The 20,814-nt window shown below is 57.7% G+C and overlaps 1 protein-coding gene across 2 annotated transcripts; it reads left to right on the plus strand.

The window, feature by feature from the left end:
* The first annotated feature begins 52 nt into the window (after positions 1–52).
* GOLGA2 (golgin A2) lies at positions 53–19,319 on the plus strand. 2 transcript variants are annotated; one of them, XM_076074783.1, is made up of 27 exons: positions 53–217; positions 1,275–1,403; positions 2,345–2,440; positions 3,791–3,840; positions 4,791–4,854; positions 5,641–5,697; positions 6,364–6,444; positions 6,649–6,687; positions 7,097–7,156; positions 7,644–7,737; positions 7,922–8,028; positions 8,128–8,186; positions 8,490–8,631; positions 9,349–9,438; positions 10,022–10,129; positions 10,722–10,809; positions 13,029–13,180; positions 13,844–14,062; positions 14,499–14,612; positions 15,168–15,335; positions 15,938–16,252; positions 16,668–16,865; positions 17,062–17,164; positions 17,494–17,600; positions 18,040–18,229; positions 18,423–18,503; positions 18,812–19,319. In XM_076074783.1, the coding sequence occupies exons 1-27, from the start codon at positions 167–169 to the stop codon at positions 18,997–18,999; spliced, it is 3,150 nt and encodes a 1,049-aa protein (XP_075930898.1). In that variant the 5' UTR covers positions 53–166; the 3' UTR covers positions 19,000–19,319. The 2 variants fall into 2 exon arrangements, with proteins under 2 accessions (XP_075930898.1, XP_032829094.2); XM_032973203.2 differs by lacking the exon at positions 2,345–2,440 and having other exon boundaries at positions 54–217.
* Positions 19,320–20,814: the final 1,495 nt, after the last annotated feature.

A 20,814-nucleotide genomic window follows, 5' to 3' on the forward strand; every position in this document is an offset into this window, starting at 1 on the left:
TGGAGCGCTCTCGCATTGCTTGAGTGACGATCACTATTGGAGCTCTCTCGCATTGCTAGATTGACGATCACTATTGGAGCGCTCTCGCATTGCTAGATTGGCGCTCACGGCCGCGCTGACGCGGCGCCGCGGTGCACGCCGGAACCCGAGGACGTGGTCGCGCGTCATGGCGGAGGGGGGCAGCAGGCAGGCGCGACTCGCCGCGGCCAAGAAGAAGGTGACGACGGGCCAGCGGCGCACGGGGCTCATGCGGGCTGGGGGTTCACGGGGCGCGCGGGGCGAGTGGGGGGGGGGGGCACGTAGCGGCGGCGGTGGCGGCGGTGGCGCTGGCGCTGCGGGAGAGGGAGGGAGGGAGGGGAATGGGTACCCCCTCGCCGTCGTAAGGCGCCGGCTTGCGGGGTTCAACCCGGACGTACGCGAGCGACTGAGCGGTCGATTTGGCCGTCTAAAGCGTCTCGTCGCTTGTCTCCGCGTCTCCTCGCGCGTCTCCACTTGTTTGTCTTCACCTATCTTAACATGTCACTCTCGACTGAGACCCCCACCTGTCTTAAAAGTCTCCTCTGTCTTCACTTGTCCCCATGTGTCTTCGCTTGTCCCCATGTGTCTTCGCTTGTCCCCATGTGTCTTCGCTTGTCCCCATGTGTCTTCGCGCGTCTCCACGCGTCTGCCTTCACTATCTGCAAAGAGCCCCATGCCCCCCCACCCCCACGGCCTCCCTTCCTCCACCCGTCTTCATACGTCTCGCTCTGTCTTCACTTTGACAGAGGCGCGTCTTCCCTTGTCCGCCCGTCTCTTCACAGGCCCTCTGATTCCCCCCCTACCACCACCTCCAAGTCTATTTCCCCGCCTCGTCTTTTCGTTTTCGACTTTGTGTGCCATGTACGCCGGTCCCACTCTACCCCTCAGCGCCCTCCTCCTACCCCCAAATCCCATCTTCGTGTCTCGCTGTCTTCACATGTCTCCACTGAAATGTCTCTCGGTCTTCACCTCTCTCGAGCTGCCCCACTGCTCCTCTCTTCTCACCGATCTTAACGTCTCTCTGCTTTTGCCTTCGTTCTCTCCACTTGCATTCATGTCCCGTAGCCCCCCCCTCCCACGTCTCTGACCTCACCTTTATCTCCCCACCCGTGTCGAGATCTCTTCGTCTGAATCTGTCAGCACGTCTCGCTACACCCCCTCCCCACTCCCGTCAGCAACTTGTCTCCGTATGTGTCCAGTCTCAACATGTCCCCACGTCCTCCACTTGTCCTCGTCCCTCTCTGTATCCCCCCCAGCTGAAGGAGTACCAACAGAAGGCGGTCCCCGGCGGAGGAGATGGCGGCAGCGCCAAGAAGAAGCGGCGAGGCCGAGACAGCGAGGATGCCGGCGGTGACCCCCGGGATGAGCGGGACAGCCGTGAGCAGGTCACCCGCCAGGCGTCGCCCTCGCATCACCCTCAACTTACCCTCGCTTTCACCTCGCGTTAGCTTAGCGTTGCTCCTGTCAACCCACTGGTGGTGGTGCACGCCTGGCGCCCAGCGCTGCTGTGAAGGCAGCAGCAGCAGCAGCGTTGGTTGGTAGATCACACAGACGTTGTGAAACTCCCTTCCCCCGTGGGCGTCGAGGGGGAGCCGTAACCCTCGCGTGCCAGGAGAAGGCGCTGCAGCAAGTGTGGACTAATCGCCATCCGCGTGGGGATAGAGTGTTTCCCCCTCGCACCCGTGGGTTTTCTCCCGGCGGGTGCTCGGGTTTCCTCCCACATGTAAACACTCGTTAATTTTCCGATAACACCTTCGTATATAGAGGACCCCAGAGCTTGGGCAATTGTTGGAGCCATCTCACCACCTGGCTGCTTTCTTATCTGTGATTCTGTGCACTTATTAAATTATTATCCGTTACCCTGGCATTATCCTGAAGATACCCTTGTGTTACCATAATATTACTGTCACGTTACCCTGACGTTACCGTCCGCTGTCAGCCGTTAACCCAGACGTTACCCAGTCATTACCCTGACGTCACCCACACGTTACCCTGACATTACGCGAGCGTTTCACCTGTTTGTTGTTACCCTGGCGTTATCCTGAATGTTACCCTCCCATTACCAAATCGTTAATACCGTGGCATTATCCTCTTATTACCATGACATCACCCCCCGCCTGACATTACTGCCGTGTTACGCCAGAGGGCTGCTGTTACCCCTCGCGTTGCCCCTGCCGCCCGCCATCATCGCCTGACCCCCGCTCTGCCAGCTGCTAACATCGCTCCCGGAGTCGCCAGACACGTCGCCCCTCGCCGTCGCACGTGACCCCCTGACCCCCATGTGTTAACCCCCCCCCTCCTTCCCCGTGCCGGGTGCTGGGCGCAGTCGGAGGACGAGCGACTCCCCGCGAGCGCCGGAGAGGCCGACGAGGAGACGGCGGCGGGGGCGGTGGGGGGGTTGCCCCCCCCCACGCTCACGGAGGTGCATGAACCGCCCTTGCATGCGTCATGTGACCCGTGCATGCTTCATATAAACCCTTGGGTCGATGACGTGGTCTGTCGCACGCGTGACCCGTGCATGCATCACGCGGCCCCGCGCCTGTGAAGCATGACCTAAGCGTGCTCAGATGGCTTGTGCTCCTAACACGTGACCAGTGCTTGCATCATGTGATGTGTGGCTGCAGCACATGACTTGTCTGTGTAACGCGACCGACTCACACAGCGACCCACAGAGATAAAGACAAAGGATCGCCTGTATAGCCTTAACAGACTGCTAGGGCCAGTTCTATCAGCGAGCACCTATTTAGGCGAGCATGGCACACGAGGGGGTGGGTATCTAGCACCAAGCTTGGCCACCTTTGTCTTCCCGGTGCTCATGTTTGTCCACCACATCCAGCAATAACTTAAGTGTGAGTCGACTTAGGGGGAGGCCCAAGACTGGTTCAGATAACTGTCACTCATGTTGGCCGTGAACGGATCTCGGGTCACCTGATTCATAGCGTGGTGCACTAGCCACTGCACTACCGCTCAGCACACACACAGCGATTTGCACACACAGCGAACCACACACAGAAATCTCCACACACAGCGAACCACACACACACACACAGCGATTTGCACACACAGCGAACCACATACACAGAAATCTCCACACACAGCGGACCACACACACACACACAGTGAATCAGACACATTCAGCGATCCCCACACACAGCGAACCACACAGCGATCCGCATACACAGCGAACTACACACACACAGTGAACCACACACACACAGTGAACCACACACACACAGTGAACCACACACACACACAGTGAACCACACACACACAGTGAACCACACACACACACAGTGAACCACACACACACAGTGAACCACACACACACAGTGAACCACACACACACAGTGAACCACACACAAATACACAGTGATCAGCACACGCACACAGCAATCCACACACACATAGTGAAGCACACACACACAGTGAACCACACAGCGATCCTCATACACAATGAAGCACACACATACTCAGCGATCTACACACACGGTGAAACACACACACACACGGTGATCAGCACACACAGCGAACCACACACAAATACACAGCGAACTACACACATAGCGAAGCACACTGAGCAACACACACAAAGCTAACCACACACACAGCGAACCACACACAAATACACAGTGATCAGCACACACAGAGAACCACACACGCACACAGCAATCCACACACACACACAGAGTGTCCTTGTGTTCCGTCTGTCCTGGATGTGGCCCAGCGCCTTGGCTGGTGGCAAGGATTCTGAGTAACGGGGTTTGTGCTGCAGGTGGCGGAGGTGATGGATGGGGGGGAGGAGGAGCAGCAGGAGGGAGTGCGGTAATAGCAGAGGCACAAGCGCACTCATTCACACTCTCTCATGTCGACACGGACAGAGATGCAGACACACATAGACAATGACCCCCCCATGGCCTTCAGCAGGCTTTTGGGACAGGTGCTGTTAGCGAGTTGCACCTCCATGAAGGCCGGCATGGCACACGGAGGGGGTGGTTGGACAGCACCATGCCTGGCCGCCTCTGTGTTCCCACTGGTGATGTTTACACTCTGCACCAGGTGCTCATTTAAGGCTGAGTCGACATAGGGAAGGCACAGGACCGATTCAGATAATCAAATATGTCGCCGGTGTTGCCCGTGTGAGCGGGAATAGAATTTTTGTCACCAGATTTGTAGCGCAGTGCGCTTACCACTGCACTGCCACTACCAGAATACAAGACAAAGATCCCCTGTTTACCTTGAACAGACTTTTTGAGCAAGTGCTGTTAGCGAGCGCCTATGAAGCCTGGTACGGCACACGAGGCCACACCCTGGCCTCCTTTGCCTCCCCAAACACACGGACACCTCGACGCACACACTTAAGCAGACACTAAATGACAAAGAAAAATGTTTAGTACAACTCAATACTCCAGCAGACACAGACGGAGGCAGATATACAGCAATACACACAGATGCACGCAAGTCAAAGAATCCAGCTAAAGCCACACATGTCTGGTGATGGTGTGGAGTCGTGGTGATGGTGGTGGTGATGTAGTACCGCATCATGCTACGTGGTGGTGCTGGTGATTGTGTGGTGGTGGAGTCATGACGATGTGGAAGGGTGTTGTAGTACTGCGTGATACTGCTTGGTAATGGGGTGTGGTGGTGGCGGTGGTGGCGGTGTGGTCGTGGCAGTACGGTAGTGGTGGTGTGGTAGTAATGTTGTGGTGGTGGTGTGGTGGGAGTGTGGTGACGCGTTGGCTGCGGTTCTCACTCTGCTGCCCATGTCGTCACAGGGACGTCTCGTCCACGGAACGCTTGCGCCAGATCTCTGTGCAGATCAACGGCCTCATGTCCGAGGTGAGTGAGTGCGTGCATGTGTGCAAGCGTGTGTGTGCGATAGTGTAGCTGTTAGCGCGCTGCGCTATGAACCTGGCGACTCGGGTTCGATTCCCGCTCACGGCCAACACCAGTGACGATTATCTGAACCGGTCCCGGGCCTCCCCTAGGTCGACTCGGCCTCAAATGAGTACCTGGTGCGGTGTGTAAACATTGCCACTAGGGAGACAAAGGCGGTCGGGCGTGGTGCTGGCCACCCACCCCCTCGTGTACCGATCCGGCCTTCATAGGTGCTCGCTTAACAGCACTTGCCCCTACAGTCTGTTAAGGCTATACGGGGGATCTTTATCTTTGTGTGCAAGCGTGTGCGTGTGGAGCGGAAGTGAAGTGGTTAGCGCGCTGCGCTATGAACCCGGCGACCTGAGTTCGATTCCTGCTCACGGCCAACACCAGTGACGATTATTTGAACCGGTCCTAGGCCTCCCCTAGGTCGACTCAGCCTCAAATGAGTACCTGGTGCAGTGTGTAAATATCGCCACTAGGGAGACAAAGGCGGTCGGGCGTGGTGCTGGCCACTCACCCCCTCGTGTGCCGTGCCGGCCTTCATAGGTGCTGGCTAACAGCACTTGCCGCAACAGTCTGCTAAGGCTATACGGAGGGTCTTTGTGTGTGTGTGACCACGTGTGTGTGCTCACTAATGGCACTTGCCCCAACAGTTTAAGGCTACAGGGGGGGAACTTTGTCTTGTAGTAATTGTGTATTGCATGTGTTTGTGTTCTAACGAAGTCTGTGTGAACCGTGTCCCAGTCAAACTACCGCAACGGGGAGAGCGGCAGCCACTTGGCAGACACCAGAGAACTAGAGGTGAGATGCACAGACAAAAGATCCCCGTGTAGCCTTAACAGACTGAGGGGGAAAGTGTTGCTAGCAAGCAGCTATGAAGGCCGGCACGGCACACGAGGGGGTGGGTGGCCAGCACCACGCCTCGGCTGGCCTTGTTTCCCCAGTGCTGATTTTTACACACAGCATCAGCTGCTCATTAATGACTTGAGCCGACCTCAGGGAGGCCACTGATGTTAGCCGTGAACTTGAATAGAAACTGGGTCACCGGGTTCACAGAGCAGTGCGCTAACTTGCCACAACAGGATGTGTGACCGCACAAGGGATCCATGCATGGTGTGCTTGTGTGTAAATGTGCGTGTCGGCTCAGCCTCAAATGAGTACCTGGTGCGATGTGTAAACATCGCCACTGGATAGACAAAGACAGTCGTGCGTGGTGATGGCCACCCCACCCCCCTTCATGTACCATGCCGGCATTCATAGGCGCTCGCTAATAGCACTTGCCACAACAGACGGAGGATATTTGTCTTCATACGCATGTGTGTACACGTGTTGTGGGCGTGGTGCTGGCCATCCACCCCCTCGTGTGCCATGCCGGCCTTCATAGGTGCTACTCGCTGACAGCACTTGCCCCAACAGTCTGTTAAGGCTATACGGCTGATCTTTGTGTGTGTGTGTGTGGACGCACAGACGAGGAACCAGGAGCTGACTCAGGCTCTGGACGCTGCGTCGCTCGATCACAAGAGACTCCTCGCAGACCTGCACGACGCCGTACTGCACCGCACTCACCACACCCACTCGCCACATTGACGAACCACACCACGCTCATACTCACTTAGCACACTCAACACACTGACCACACTCACATGCCACACTCGGCACATTGACACACCACACTCACCACTCCCACCACCCTCACCACCCTCACCACTCACCCCTGTGGGACTGACCCCCTCTGCCCTGTGTGTCCCACAGAAGCAGCAGAACGATGCCCTGGAGACAGAGCTCCTGAAGGTAGTGGCAGAGCCTTACTCTGTTCTTGTCGTGTGTGTGTGGTGCGTGTGTGCATGTGTGTGGTGTGTGTCTGGTGTGTGTTGCGCGTGTATGTGTGGTGCGTGTGTGGTGTGTTTTGCACGTGTGTGGTGTGTGTTGCGCGTGTATGTGTGGTGCGGGTGTGGTGTGTGTATTGCGCGTGTATGTGTGATGTGTGTGTGTGCTACACGTGTGCGTATGTATATGGGGTGTATAACGTGAGATGTTGCATGTTGAAAGTCGTGCGTAACGTCTAGCGTCACCGAACATGTTACCCTTAACGCGTCACGTGGAGTGCATTGCGTTTACCCCGCAATACGTGTCGCATGTCGTCCTTAACGTGTGATGCACGTCTCACAGATTACATGTCGCGTGTCGTCGCATGTCTCAGGTCCGCGCTGATCAGGAGAAGCGGCTTCAGAGTGAAGGGTCAGCTTTGGAACAACTGCAGGTCAGAGATCAGGGGTCAGGGTCGTGGGTGGGTTTGGGTCAGGGTGCCCCGCGTGCTCTCCCGTGCTGTTAGCCGGGCACCGGTGACCTGTGAGCCAGCGCTGTGGAGGCAGCAGGGAGGGTTGGTGGATCACGCACAGATGGGGTGAGGAGGTGCCATACCCTGGGCTCGCCAGGGGAGGGCAGCACGGCAAGTGGACTAATCTCCATCCGTTTATTCCACCCGTACGGGGCTAAAGCACTGCCACCTCACGCAAGGCGTGGCTATTCTCCGGGTGCCGCAGTTTCCTCCCACGTGGTATAATTAACACAGCTCATCGTTAATTGGCCGGAAACTTCTCGCAGACAAACGCCCAACGTAGCAGCAGCAGCAGCACCCTCCTGAACAAGGGTCATACGACTCAGTGTGGCTCTCCTGGCTAATGAAGTAAATTACACGTTTTTAATTTGCGCGTGCGACATGGCGTGCCGTGGTCTGGGCCACCCAGGTGCACGTTCAGACGATCGGGATCCTGGTGTCGGAGAAGTCGGAGCTGCAGAACACACTGAGCCTCGCGGATAAATCCCTGCAGCAGAGAGCCGGTCAGCACCACAACCACAACAACCGCAATCTCGTGTCTCTCAATCCTATATGTCTCCCTCTGTCTCGTGTCTATGCCCTCGTGTACCTCGTGTCTCTGCGTGCCCACGCCCCATGTCTCCATGTTCTCATGTCTCCAAGTCTCCGTGTCTCCGTGTCCCCGTGTCTCCGTGTCCCTGTGTGCAGGCGAGGTGGAGGATCTGAGCGCGCGTCTCAATGCCGGGCGCCAGCGTGTGTCGGAGCTGGAGCGCGCCCTCTCCACCGTCTCCTCCCAGCACAAGCAGGCCGAGAAGGTGACGCGCAGAGCACGCCACGCGACACACCACGCGACAAGCCGTGTTCCCGTCTCCCCGTGTCTCCGAGTCACGTTAATGCCGTGTCTGTGTTCGCAGCTCGCCAAGGAGCTGCAGGCGGAGAGAGCGGCCGTGGCGGAGGAGCGAGACCAGCTGATGTGAGTGAAGCCGGCATCGATGCCGACGCAGTGTACGTGTGCGTTGGGGGTGCCATCACGATGCCTGTGGGAAAGTGAACTCCCGGATTGCTGGGATCCCTCACTCCTCTCGATTTGTTCGGGTGTGAAAGTCAACAGCTGAGAATCTCATTCTCCTATGTTCACTGTGCCGGTCACACCATGCCCCTCGTGCGCCCTGCCGGCCTTTGTAGGTGCCACTCACTAATAGCACTCTGCCCCTGCACTCTGTTGGAGGCTACACGGGGGATCTGCGCGTGCGTGCGTGCGTGCGTCTGCGAGTAGGCGCGTGCGGGACGAGCTGACTCAGCAGACGTCGGAGCAGGCGGGCCAGCTGGCGTCGCGCGCCGCCGAGGTGCTGGGGCTGCGTGAGTTCACGGAGGAGCTCAAGGGCAAGCTGCACATGGCCGACATCATGGTGCAGCAGGTGAGCGGCGCCGGCGCCGCCACACCGCGTGCACGCGTGGTCTCCGTGCGCGTGCACGCGGCGTGCCCACCGCACACTAACCCCACACTCGCCGCGCACTAACCGACACACTAACCCCACACTTGCCCCACGCTCGCCACACGCACGCCACACACATGCGGCAGGCACGCATTATAGTAAAAATAATCAATCTTAGCTTGAAACGGTGAGCCGCGCGGTATCCACTCATCGCTCTCGTAGAGAGAGAGAGGGGACGACTCAGAGCTGCCAGGAGGAGGAACTACAGACGAGGAGCGGGAAGGTAGCAGCAGCGGTGCTACCAGCAATTGCCCGAGCTCTGCGGTCCTCTGTATATCGAGGCGGTATCGGCCAATTGATCATGAGTGTTGATGTGCGGGAGGAAACCATGGCACCCGGAGAAACCCCACGCGGGCGAGGGGGAAACACTCGATCCCATGCCGAGGGAAACAGGCCGAGTCTACACTTCTGTGCTGCTGTCTTCCGGCGAGCCGACGTCACTTTGCCCAGATTACAGACCGCGGGCCTTGCCCCGACGCTTCGTCACGCGCTGCGCGACGTCACCGTGGAATGCCTGGGAGGGCAAAACCCGTGGTGGAAGAGCCATAAGGAATCCACGCGTGCTGCCCGATTTTTCCTCTTCGTTTACAAATCCGAGCGTGCCTGCGTGCGCATTCCTCCGTACGTGTGCGCTTGCAGCTGTCGAGTCAGGCCGGGATGCCCCATCTCAACCAGCAGCTGCAGCAGCTCTCAGAGGAAAGAGAACAGCTCCAGCAGCAGCTGCACGCGGTACGGACACTGCTGCGGTGGCTGTGTCCGCGTGCGTCCGTGTGTGTCCATGCGTGTTTGAGTGCCTATGTGTTTGTCTGTATATGTGCTTGCGTGCGTGTGTGTCCGTGTGTGCCTGTGTGCGTGCGTGTGCATGTGTGTGTGTGTCCGTGTGTGTCTGTGTGTGTGCGTGTGCATCTGTGTGTGTGTGTCCGTGTGTGTCTGTGTGTTTCCATGTGTGTCTGTGTGCGTGTGTCTGCATGCGTGTGTGTGTGTATCATTAGCAGTATTGTAGCGCTGCTGTACGAACCCGGCGACCCGAGTTCGATTCCCGCTCGCCAACACCAGTGACGATTATTTGAACAGGTCCTGGACCTACCCAAGGTCGACTCGGCCTCAAATGAGTACCTGGTGGGGTGTGTAACCATCAACACTGGGGAAACAAAGGCAGCCTTGCGTGGTGCTGGCCTCCCACCCCGTTGTACGCCGTGCCGGCCTTCATCGGTGCTCACTAACGGCACTTGCGCGAACAGTCTGTTCAGGGCTACGTGGGGGTTGTCTTTGTGTGACTGTGATGTGGGTGCTGTGCGTTTTCCCGGTGCAGATGTCGGAGTCGGTGCAGCAGCTGATGCTGGAGCGGCAGCAGCACCTGCAGCAGATGGAGGAGCAGGGGCGCCTCTGGCAGGAGACGGCTCAGCACTCGGCACAGCAGGTGCAGCCGCACCGCTCACACGCGCGTGTGCTGTGTCGGGCGCAGAGTGCTGTGTGTGTGTGTGCCGTGCGTGCTGTGTCTGACATTGTCTGCCATGGTGTTCTGTGTGTGAGCTGTGTCTGACATGGTGTGTTCTGTGTGTGTGTTTTCTAACACTGTGCTTCCTGTGCTGTATCGAGCATGGTGTGCTGTATGTGCTGTGTCGCGCATGGTATGCTGTGTGTGTGCTGTGCTCTCTAACATGGCGTGCTGTGTGTGCCATGGTGTACTGTGTGTGACACGGTGTGCTGTGTGTGTCATGGTGTGCTGTGTGTGTGCTGTGTGTGTGTGCTGTGTGTGACACGGGTGTGCTCTGTGTGTCATAGTGTGCTGTGTGTGTGCTGTGTGTGACACGGTGTGCTGTGTGTGTCATGGTGTGCTGTGTGTGTGCTGTGTGTGTCATGGTGTGCTGTTTGTGTGCTGTGTGTGTCATGGTGTGCTGTGTCTGACACGGTGTGCTGTGTGTGTCATGGCGTGCTGTGTGTGTCATGGTGTGCTGTCTGACATGGTGTGCTGTGTGTGCCATGGTTTGCTCTGTGTGTGCTGCTGCTAGGTGGAGCTGCTGTCTCGTGAGAAGGATGAGCAGGTGGTGCGGATCAGAGAAATGGAGCGGTCGCTGCACGAGCTGGAGCAGCAGAAGCGTGAGCACAGCGTTTGCGGCACACACCCAGTCCACACCAAGTACACACATTATAACACAGCGCGCACGGCACGTACGGTATGACACAGCACGCGCTGTGTTACCTACATACAGTAGGTACACATACACAGCACGTTAACGCAGCAAAGACAAAGCTCCCCCATATAGCCTAAACAGCCTGTTGGGGCAAGTGCTGTTAGCGAGCACCTACGAAGGCCGGCACGGCACACAAAGGGGTGGGTGGCCAGCACCACGCCCGACCGGCTTTGTCTCCTCAGTGGCGATGTTTACACACCGCACCAGGTCCTCATTTTAGTCTGAGTCGACCTAGGGGAGGCCCAGGACCGGTTCAGGTAATCGTCAGCGGTGTTGGCCATGAGCGGGAATTGAACCGGAGTGACCAGGTTCGTAGCGCAACGCGCTAACCGCGACACTACCGCTCCCCACGTTAACACAGCACACACAGACACATATACCGTATTTTTCCGCATATAACCCACGGGGTATACCACTCTTTACAAACAAAACAAGACCCTGAGGGGTATATGGAGGTGCGGGCTATCCCAAAAATATTTTACACGTGTGACACGTCATAACTCGTTTACATTTTTTCTTGGTAGGACTATCCACTATGTAACACTTGCCTTTGACTAAAGCACTGCTGAATAAACCACTCACACTAAAATTGCACGTTATCACGTTTTAAATGAATTGTTTGTACAATTAAACGACAATGTTTGAAGTGTGCGCACTGTTTACCGGCGACGGGAGAGCTGGGGAGAGAGAGGTGGGGGTTGGGGGGTGGGGCAGCTAGGGGGAGTGAGAGTTAGGCCTCGGCAAGGTAAAAACAACGAGCCTACATTTACCCTACCTTTTACCTTACCACAATAGAATCACTCTACCCTACCTTTTACCCTTCAGCAGGTAAGGTAAAAGGTTAAAAGCAACGAACCTTCCTTTACCCTACCTTTTATTACCTGATTACAGCGTAATTACTGGGGTACTACACATGAAAAAGGTTTATAACAGGTAAATGCTAGGTAGAGTGCTTTATTCATATAGAATACTCTCGATTATTCCGATTTTACATGCTTGTTGTCGTCGTTGTATCCTCAAATATTGTAACTCAATTTTAACCCACTTCCCAATGTGGTATCGACTGCAAACTTGGTATACTTATGTCATACTGATGACAATACTATGTTCTATAATTAAAAATAAAATAAAAATATTTTTAAACATTATTTTTTATGTTATATTTCGGCTTGGGTCTAATTGTCCACTGTCAACTGACGTTGGCTGTAATTGGCCATGGTCCCTGACGTGGCAAGCTTCGGGGCCACTTCCTGGAGTCGGGGAGTTCTGCCATTACTTGTACATTTCATAAAAGCGTGTTTTTTAAAAAGTTTTTTTAAATATTACTTATTAAATGGAGGCCACGGACTGCGCCACGGAGCTTTTAGCAGTAAACATGGTACCGTATTTACCGGGTAATACTTCACGCTACCTTTACCCTACTGGGTAATTATTCCGAGCTACCTTTACCCTACCCTTTACCTTACCCCTTGGCATGTCGACACCTTTACCTTTTTACCCGGTAAAAAAGGTAAATTACCTTACCTTGCCGAGGCCTAAGAGAGAGTTGGGGGTTGGGGGGTGGGGCAGCTGGGGGGAGAGAGAGGTGGGGGTTGGGGGGTGGGGGGGGATGGGGGGTGGGGCAGCTGGGGGGAGAGAGTGGTGGGGGGATTGGGCGCGAGGCCACGGCGTCACCGTAGTGCCGCTATTATCTGCGCAGTGCGCAATCTACCAGTGCTAAAACTGTACTTATCTACCAGTTGTGTGTTACTTATTGGATATTTACTTTTGTTACTTATTTACTGTTTAAAGTTCACTAGTTTCCGGTTAGTTTGTTTTCTCTGTGCACGTTATGATTTTAACGTTAACAATTGATAGTGGAATGTATTACAAATGTAAACTTCGTATTAATATGATGGAATTAGGCTGCGGTAACGACGTTAAAGATATGAATGCATGCGGGGTATATGGAGGTGCGGGCTATCTGAAATTTGTTTTACACAAAACGCTATTTTTGCGGGGTATATGCGCGTGCGGGTTATATGCGTATGCGGAACTATATGTGGGAAAATACGGCACACGTGTCACACAGCAGCCGCTGAGTGACCGCCGGTGCCCGCCCGCCCCCCCCTCCCCCCCCACCAGTGGTTTTGTGCGAGCAGGCGGCGCGAGAGTCGAGCGCCGCCGTCGCCGCGTCGGAGCAGGAGGGGCCCTCGGAGCGCGAGCACGGCCTGGCGGCGGAGCTGGAGAGGGCGCACAGGGAGAAAGACAAGCTCCTCGCCCAGTACCACGCGCAGGCACGCACACGCACGCACACGCACGCACACGCACGCACCCACAGGCATGCATGCATGCATACACAGGCACGTGCATAAACACACACAGGCACGCATGTGCACGTGCACACGCAGGCGCACACGTAAACACGCGCACACAGGCATGCACGTATACGCGCACGCACAGACACGTGCACAACAAGGCACACATTCGCACAGGCACGTGCGCACACACTAACTACTTGCCCACTGTCTACTCAGCTGCGCGCGTGTGAAGAGCTAAGTGAGTTGAAACAGGTGGTCATTTCTCCTGCGCGCACACACACACACACACGCTGGTACAAAAACAAAGATCCCCCATATAGCATTAAACTGTTAGGGCAAGTGCTCTTAAGGGGTAGCACCTATGTAGGCCGGCACGGCACACGAGGGAGTGGGTTGACAACACCACGCCCGGTCGCCTTTGTATCCCCAGTTCTGCTGTTTACACACCGCTCCAGGAAGTCGTTTAAGGATGAATCGACCTCGGGGAGTCCTGGGACCGGTTCCGATATCCCCCCGTCACCGCTACTGGCCGTAAGCGGGAAGAGTGGAACTTGGCACGGCGGGTTCGTAGCGCGTCGTGCTAACCGCTGCGCCTCCGCTCCCCGCGCTCTCGCTCCCTTTACCCCGTCGTCCGCCCAGGTGCGCGACAACGAGCATCTGAGCGAGCTCAACCGCGAGGCGGAGGCGCGGCTGCTGGCGCTCGAGTCGCGGCTGGGGGACCTGGGCTGCGAGGCGAGCGACCGGCAGCGACTGCTGGAGACGGCGCAGGCCGACAAGGCCACCATCTCCCGCGCGCTGGCGCAGAACCGCCAGCTCAAGGAGCAGCTCGCCGAGATGCAGAACGGCTTCGTCAAGCTGGTGAGCGCCGTGTCTCTCCGCGTCCTGCTGTCCGCGCGTACCTGTGTGCCGCTATCCGCGCGTCTCCGTGTCTCCCCCCGTGCTCGTTGTCCCACTCCCCGTGTTTTCACTTCCACCTTTGTCTCCTCCTGCGTGCCCCATGTCTCCCTGTCTACCCGTGTCTTGTGTCATCCCTTTATCACCTACCTTCCCCTCGTATCCCACGTGTACCCTTACGTCCCATTTCCCCATGTATCTGTATCTTAATCTTTCCCGTGTATTCCGTGTCTCCGATGTCGCCTATGGCCCTACTGTGTCCCCTTTTCCCTGTGTGTCCCCATATCCGTCTGTGTCCTCCTGTGTCCTACCATGCCCCTCACCGTGTCCCCATGCTGCTGTCCCCTGATGGCTGTGCTGTCCCCTGTGTCCCACCGTGCCGCCCCCGCTTGTTCCACAGAGCAACGAGAACATGGAGCTGGGCAGCGCGCTGCAGTCGGAGCAGCACGTGAAGAAGGAGCTCGCTCGCCATATGGGCTCCCTGCAGGAGAACTCCCACGAAGTCAAGGAGCAGGTGGACCTCCCGCCACCGTTGCCACCGTTGCACCACTCATGCCATGCAACAATAGTTTATATTTGTACGAAGCGTCGTCATTGGTGCAAAGAATCGCAGATCGAAGCGCCCGCCGTAGGATTTGTGACGCCGTGCCCAGATTTTCGTTTGGTAAACCGCAAATAAGCGGGGGAAGGAAGGGCTCCCAGAACCGGCACCACCAACAATGATCGCCCAAGCTCTATGGTCCTATAATTGGGAAGTGTGGCCAACTCCAGCCCGAAAACACAACGGGGAGCCACACGTCGCAACTTGCGCATCTCAGCACGCCGTCCAAAAACAGTGTGACGTGCGTGGCCTGTAAACGGTGACAAACGGTGACAAACGGTAAATACACACACACCAATACACCCCGCCATTCACCACTAAGGGACGGTTACGTCAGCTGGAGTGCCTTCCACACTTCACACGCCTAGCAAAGCGCACCTGGCCGGGTACGCGCGCCGTGGCGAACGGCGGCTCGCCATCGATGTTGTCGTCGTCGGCGTCATCGCGTGACCGTTCCCTTCGTCGCAGCTGCAAGCCAAGTGCGCGGAGGCGGAGGCTCTGGTGGCGGAACGGAGCGCGGTGCTGCAGCAGCTGCAGCAGTACGGGGCGGCCGTGGTGCAGCTGCAGGCGGAGCGCGACGAGCTGCACAGGCAGTGCCTGGCCCAGAGCACGCTGCTCGACCGTGTGCAGCACCAGGTGCGGGGCCCGCACACGCGCGTGCAAACAGCAACTTCAGATACTCGTTTAAGGCTGAGTCGATCTGGGGGAGGCCCAGGACCGGTTGTTCATACGTTCGTCACTGGTGTTGGTGGCCGTGACGACTGCTCTCATACAAAATACGAAGATTTCTCCCCCACCCCCCCGCATAGCCTCTAACAGACTTTCGAGTCAAGTGCTCTTTGCGAGCAGCACCTGTGAAAGCCGACGCTGCTCACACGAACTCTACACGTTAAAAAGATTTAGTCGTCTGTTAAAGAAGGTGCTGTTAGCAAGTACCTATGAAGCCGGCACACGGCACACGAGGGGGGTGACCAGCACCACGCCGCCCGACTGCCTTTATCATTTAAGTCGAACTTGGCTCGCGAGGTTTGTAGCGCAGCGCGCGCCACCGCTCTCCATACTCACACACATACATGCACACGCGTACACTAAAGACGCAGCTCCACCAAGTGCTGTGTGCGAGCTCCTAATACGCGTGGTACCCTCTCATTACAACCTATAACAAATATTACCATTATCTCTGGTTATCATTTATGTGTGCCCGTGACCGCGTGTACCCGTGACCCCGTGTCGAGCAGGAGGCCGAGGCTCGTTCCGCTCTGCACATCGCGCACGACAAGCTGCGCGCTCTGGCCCAGGGGTCGCAGGTCACCGTCGACGGGCCGCAGGTCGCCGCGGAGGGGGTGCTGCAGGGCGGGGAGAGGAGGGTGGGAGAGGGGGGCCCCGAGGAGGGCTGGGCCGTGGAGGGTGCCCTGCAGGGGGTGCTGGAGGACATGGCGTCGCTGCTGGAGGCGCCGACAGACTCGCCCGCTCCGTCTCCCACAGACTCGCCCGCTCCATCTCCCACAGACTCGCCCGCAGACGAGGCTGGGGCCGAGGAGCCAGAGGAGACGGTGAGGGGCTGTGGGGTGTGTGTGGGTCGGGAGCTGTGAGCAGGGTGTCTGTGTGTGTGGGGAGCGGTAGCGTCGCGGTTAGCGCGTCGCGCTACGAACTTGGCGACCCGGGTTCGATTCCCGCTCACGGCCAACACCAGTGACGATTTTCTGAAACAGTCCTGGGCCTCCCCTAGGTCGACTCGGCCTCAAATGAGTACCTGGTGCAATGTCTAAACATCGCCACTGGGGAGACGAAGGCAGCCGGGCGTGGTGTTGGCCACCCACCCCCTCGTGTGCCGTGCCGGCCATCATAGGTGCTCGCTAACAGGACTTACCCCAACAGTCTGTTAAGGCTATCCGGGAGAGCTTTGTCTTTTTGTTCACCACGTGTAACCTATGCATGCCGTGTGTGGCGCTGCGCGTGCGCGCCCAGGTCTCGCACCTGCGGGCTCTGGTTGAGCAGCGCGAGAGCGAGCGAGCGCAGCTCATCTCTCGACTTCGGGACGTCTACGCCGCCCTGCGTCGTCTGGGCAACCTCGCCGCCCACCCCTCGGCCGCCCCCCACCACGGGGAGGGGGCCGTGTCCCCCCAGGAGCACGAGTCTCTGCGTGCGGCCATGGAGCAGCTACAGGTGAGTGGCGGCTGCGGTGCTGGAGTGAGCGGTGAGTGGAGCGCTTCGAGGGAAAGGGTGTGGTGAGTGGCGCGTGGTGACAGGGTTGTTCCCTGTGGGCCGCGCTGGTGACTCCGCACCAGCACCGCGATCGTTCTATCGGCTCCCGATCTAGGGCCAGCGTGACCCGCACCCCCTCTGTGCTGTGGCTGCGCAGGTTCGCTTCCAGGCCGTGATGCGGGAGAAGGCCGACCTCCGCGATCAGCTGGAGCAGCTGGAGCACCGCTGCGAGCAGCTGTCGGGAGAGACCGACACCATCGGTGCGCACGCGTGTGTAGGTCGACTCAGCCTTAAATGAGTACCCGGTGCGATGTATGAACATCAGCACTCGGCGCTGTGGAGATAAAGGCAGCGGGGCACGGTGCTGGCCACACCACCCCCTCGTGCGCCGTGTTGTCCTTCTTCGGTGCTCGCTAACAGCACTTGCCGCAACAGCCTGGACAGGCTGTATGTGGGATCTCTGTGTGTGCGTACGTGTGTTTGCGCATCTGTCGCACACTCTGTACGTGCGTGTGCGCGCACGTACCCGTACCCACGCGGTACCCACGTGTGCGTGCGTCACACCCCGTGCGTGCGTGCACGTGTGCAGGCGAGTACATCGCGCTGTACCAGAGCCAACGCGACGTCATGCGCCAGCGCCACCGCGACAAGGACGAGTTCATCAACCGCTTGGCGCTCGACCGCGACAACATGAAGGTGACGCCGACCTACGACCCACACGCCCCACCCGACCCACCGTCCCATCGCGTCTCTGACCCAGGGGCCGCGCCATTGCGGTGACAATTTCGTAGAGGCGATGGAACGTGCGGGTCAACGGCTCTCAGCCGTTGCTTATCCCCCCTCCTGGAAACAATCTGATTAAGGGGAGATTCACTCTGCACCTCCACAATGCTTGCAAATTGCGAGTCATGCCGTTAAAATATTAATGAGATTCGTCCATACGTGTTCATCATGTGAACCTAATGTATGTAAACCTATGAAATTCACACAAAACCTAACATCCAACTGTAATATATTCACGTGTTTGCTCCGTACCACATCCTCGTTATCATATTCAAAATCATCTTCATCATCATCACCCCTGTCACCCAACTCTTGCCCACACGCCCTGACCCTTGCCCTGTGACTCCGGCAGGTGAAGCTGGGGGAGCTGCAGGAGCTGGTGATGAGACTCCTGGCCGAAAGGAACGCGTGGGGGCTGGAGGGGCCGGCGCCACGGGGGGTAGCGGCGGTGACGGCGGTGACGGCAGCAGCAGCGGGAGGAGGTCTCAACGAGGAGAAGCAGGAGGAGGGAATGGGCCCTCACCTGCCCAACGGCACCCAGGGTGACACGGCCACACGCTGTACTGGCCACAGCCACACGCGCCAGAGCACCGTTGACCTGCACAGCTTCAGCCACGCATCCTTACAGCCGGTCATCAGCAGGCACGGCCGCCTAGATACTGAGAAGCCGCCGCAGCCTCTGGTCACTTCCGTCACTCATGGCAACAACCTCCCCCCCCCCCTCTCTACCCGCAGACGGAGGTGAAGGAGGTGAGAGCGAGGGGACGAGTGCGAGGGAGGGAGCGGCAGATGCTGGCACGGAGAGAGCACACACAGGTGATGCACACGGCACACACAACATGTCACACTGCACTGTTGTACCATACACAACACACCATGCATGCTATATAGTACACTGCAGTACGGAACGTATGATATGATACACGCTATACGCCACTTTGCATAAAATACGTCACATGATACACACCATGCACGACACATTACATTACATACGACATACAACACACAATATTATACACCACACCACACATACTCACTGCACATGCGACTGAAACTAGCTCCAGTGAGGTGCGTTATCTAACCTCCCTCCCTGTACCCCGCCCCCGCTTCTCATCCTCCCACAGACGACGACCCTCGGCCCCCCACGACCGCCGAGCCCCCCGGCACGGCCGGGCAGATCATGCAACTGCTTCAGGAGCTGCAGGAGTCGCGCGGGCCCTCCTCCTCCTCCTCCTACCTCGACGAGTCCACGTGCATCCCCTTCTTCTACCGCGTGGACACCGACAACGAGGTCAAGGTCATGCTCATATGAGGTCGCGCGCGAGGTCGCGACCTTGCCCGAGCGAGCGGCCGTGCCCACCAACGTACCCTCGGCTGCCTAGTCCACGGCACGGGCGGGCGGCTGGACGGGCGGGAAAGCAGCCCCGGCAGCGGCATGGAGGGCACGGCGAGCCGGAGGGGGTCGCCAGGTCGCCCGGCAAGCAGCTTCGCGGACGTTCACACCTACGCGGATCGCTCAGATGTGAACCCGGCTCTTGAGGTCACGGCTCGTGGGCGAGATCGCGCCAAGAGGTCAAAGTCACGCGTGCGCGATGATCGCGTGACGTCCGGAGGGCGGAACGGTTGGTGGGGGGGGGGGCAGAGGGTGGGCGGGTGTGGGAGGATGGAGGGGCTACAGACAAGAGCGATTGATGGGGGTGCACAGACAACAGGGTGGTGGTTGTTTTAGGGGGCCGTGTGGGTGCATCCACGGCATGTGCACGTCTACAGGTGCATGGTGAAAACGTGTGTGCGTATGGCAGGATGTGTGTAGGAGGGTCTACGTCGAGGGTGTGTGTAAGGTGAGGGGTGTAGTGCAACGGTTTGAGCGCTTTGCTATAAAGCCGCTCGCTCGCAGCCACCATGGGCGACGATTAATTGGACCGGTCCTGGGCTTCCCCCCCTAGGTCTACTCAGTACCTGGTGCGATGTCGAGTTAACATCAGCACTGGGGAGCAAAGGCTGCCGGGCGTGGTGCTGGCCACCCACTCACTCGTGTGCCGTGCCGGCCTTCATAAGTGCTACTCCCTTCTAACAGCACTTGCCCCGACAGTCTGTTAAGGCTATACGGGGGGGGGGGGGGGGGGAGGTCTTTTGTACGGGTAGAGGCTGCGCGGCTGTGAAGGAAGCGGAGAGGTTGTGTGGCACCACACGCTGACGGGGGTATCGGCGGATCATCTCGTGCGGCCGCTCTCACAGCCTGAGCCGCGAGGCGGCGATTTACACCAGGGCCCACTCCCGGTGAGTGGAGTGGTGAATGGAGATTGGTTTAGCAGTGGTTCTTGCAAGTGGAGGAGATTGGTTAGTTCTGTGAACTACAAACGAGTTCTCTTTAAACTCCGACAGTAGGTCGCTGGGGAGGCTGAGTAGCGGAGAGGGCTGAGGAGTTGGGGGGCTGGGAGACTGTGGGCGTCTGGAGCACTGGGAGATTTGGGGAGGGGGTGGCTAGGAATACAAAAACAATGGGGAGAATTTACTGAGTACTCGGGGACTGTGAGTCCAGTCTCCCCCATGGCTGCACTTGGCAAGATGCTCTCACTTTATACGTTTGGGGCGCGGGGTCACGGGGTCATGGGGAAGAGATGTTAAAGGGGAGCGGCGTGCACAGCAGAGGTCCAGAATATCGTGGGCCGTGCTGGGGTGCGTGTGTGCGCGTGCGTCGGTGTGTCCATTCCTCTTTGTGCCCGTCTGTCTGTATATATATGTGTCTCTGCGTCCTACGTGCGCGTGTTGCCTTCATCTGTCTGCGTGTCTTACTACGTCGGTGTCCGCCTGCCGGGTGTCTTCGTAGCTACGTGTCTGTGTTGTCTGTGTACGTGCGTGTCTTCATGTCTGTGCATGTTTCTGTCCATCTCTTTTTGGAAACCTGTTTTTCCAAGTATCTCTGCGTGTGGTCCCGTGTGTGTGCGTGTGCCTGCGTGGCTGTTGTGGGGAGCGGTTAGCGCGCTGCTCTACAAATCCAGTTGACTTAAATGAGTACCTGGTGCGTTGTGTAGTAAACATCAGCACTGGGGAGACGAAGGGGGCCCCGGGCGTGGTGCTTGCCACCAACCCCTTGAGTGCCGTACCGCCCTTTATAGTTGCTCAC

This window comes from Petromyzon marinus, chromosome 50 (genome assembly GCF_048934315.1).
Source record: "Petromyzon marinus isolate PM22_M1 ecotype Great Lakes invasive population chromosome 50, UKy_Petmar_22M1.pri1.0, whole genome shotgun sequence".
NCBI classification, from domain to species: Eukaryota; Metazoa; Chordata; class Hyperoartia; order Petromyzontiformes; family Petromyzontidae; genus Petromyzon; species Petromyzon marinus.

Coding starts and splice junctions, on each gene's coding strand:
- GOLGA2 (XM_076074783.1), top strand. CDS start 167: ATGGCGGAGGGGGGCAGCAGGCAGGCGCGACTCGCCGCGGCCAAGAAG. Junction 2,441..3,790: donor CCCCCCCCACGCTCACGGAG/GTGCATGAACCG, acceptor TTTGTGCTGCAG/GTGGCGGAGGTGATGGATGG. Junction 3,841..4,790: donor GAGCAGCAGGAGGGAGTGCG/GTAATAGCAGAG, acceptor ATGTCGTCACAG/GGACGTCTCGTCCACGGAAC.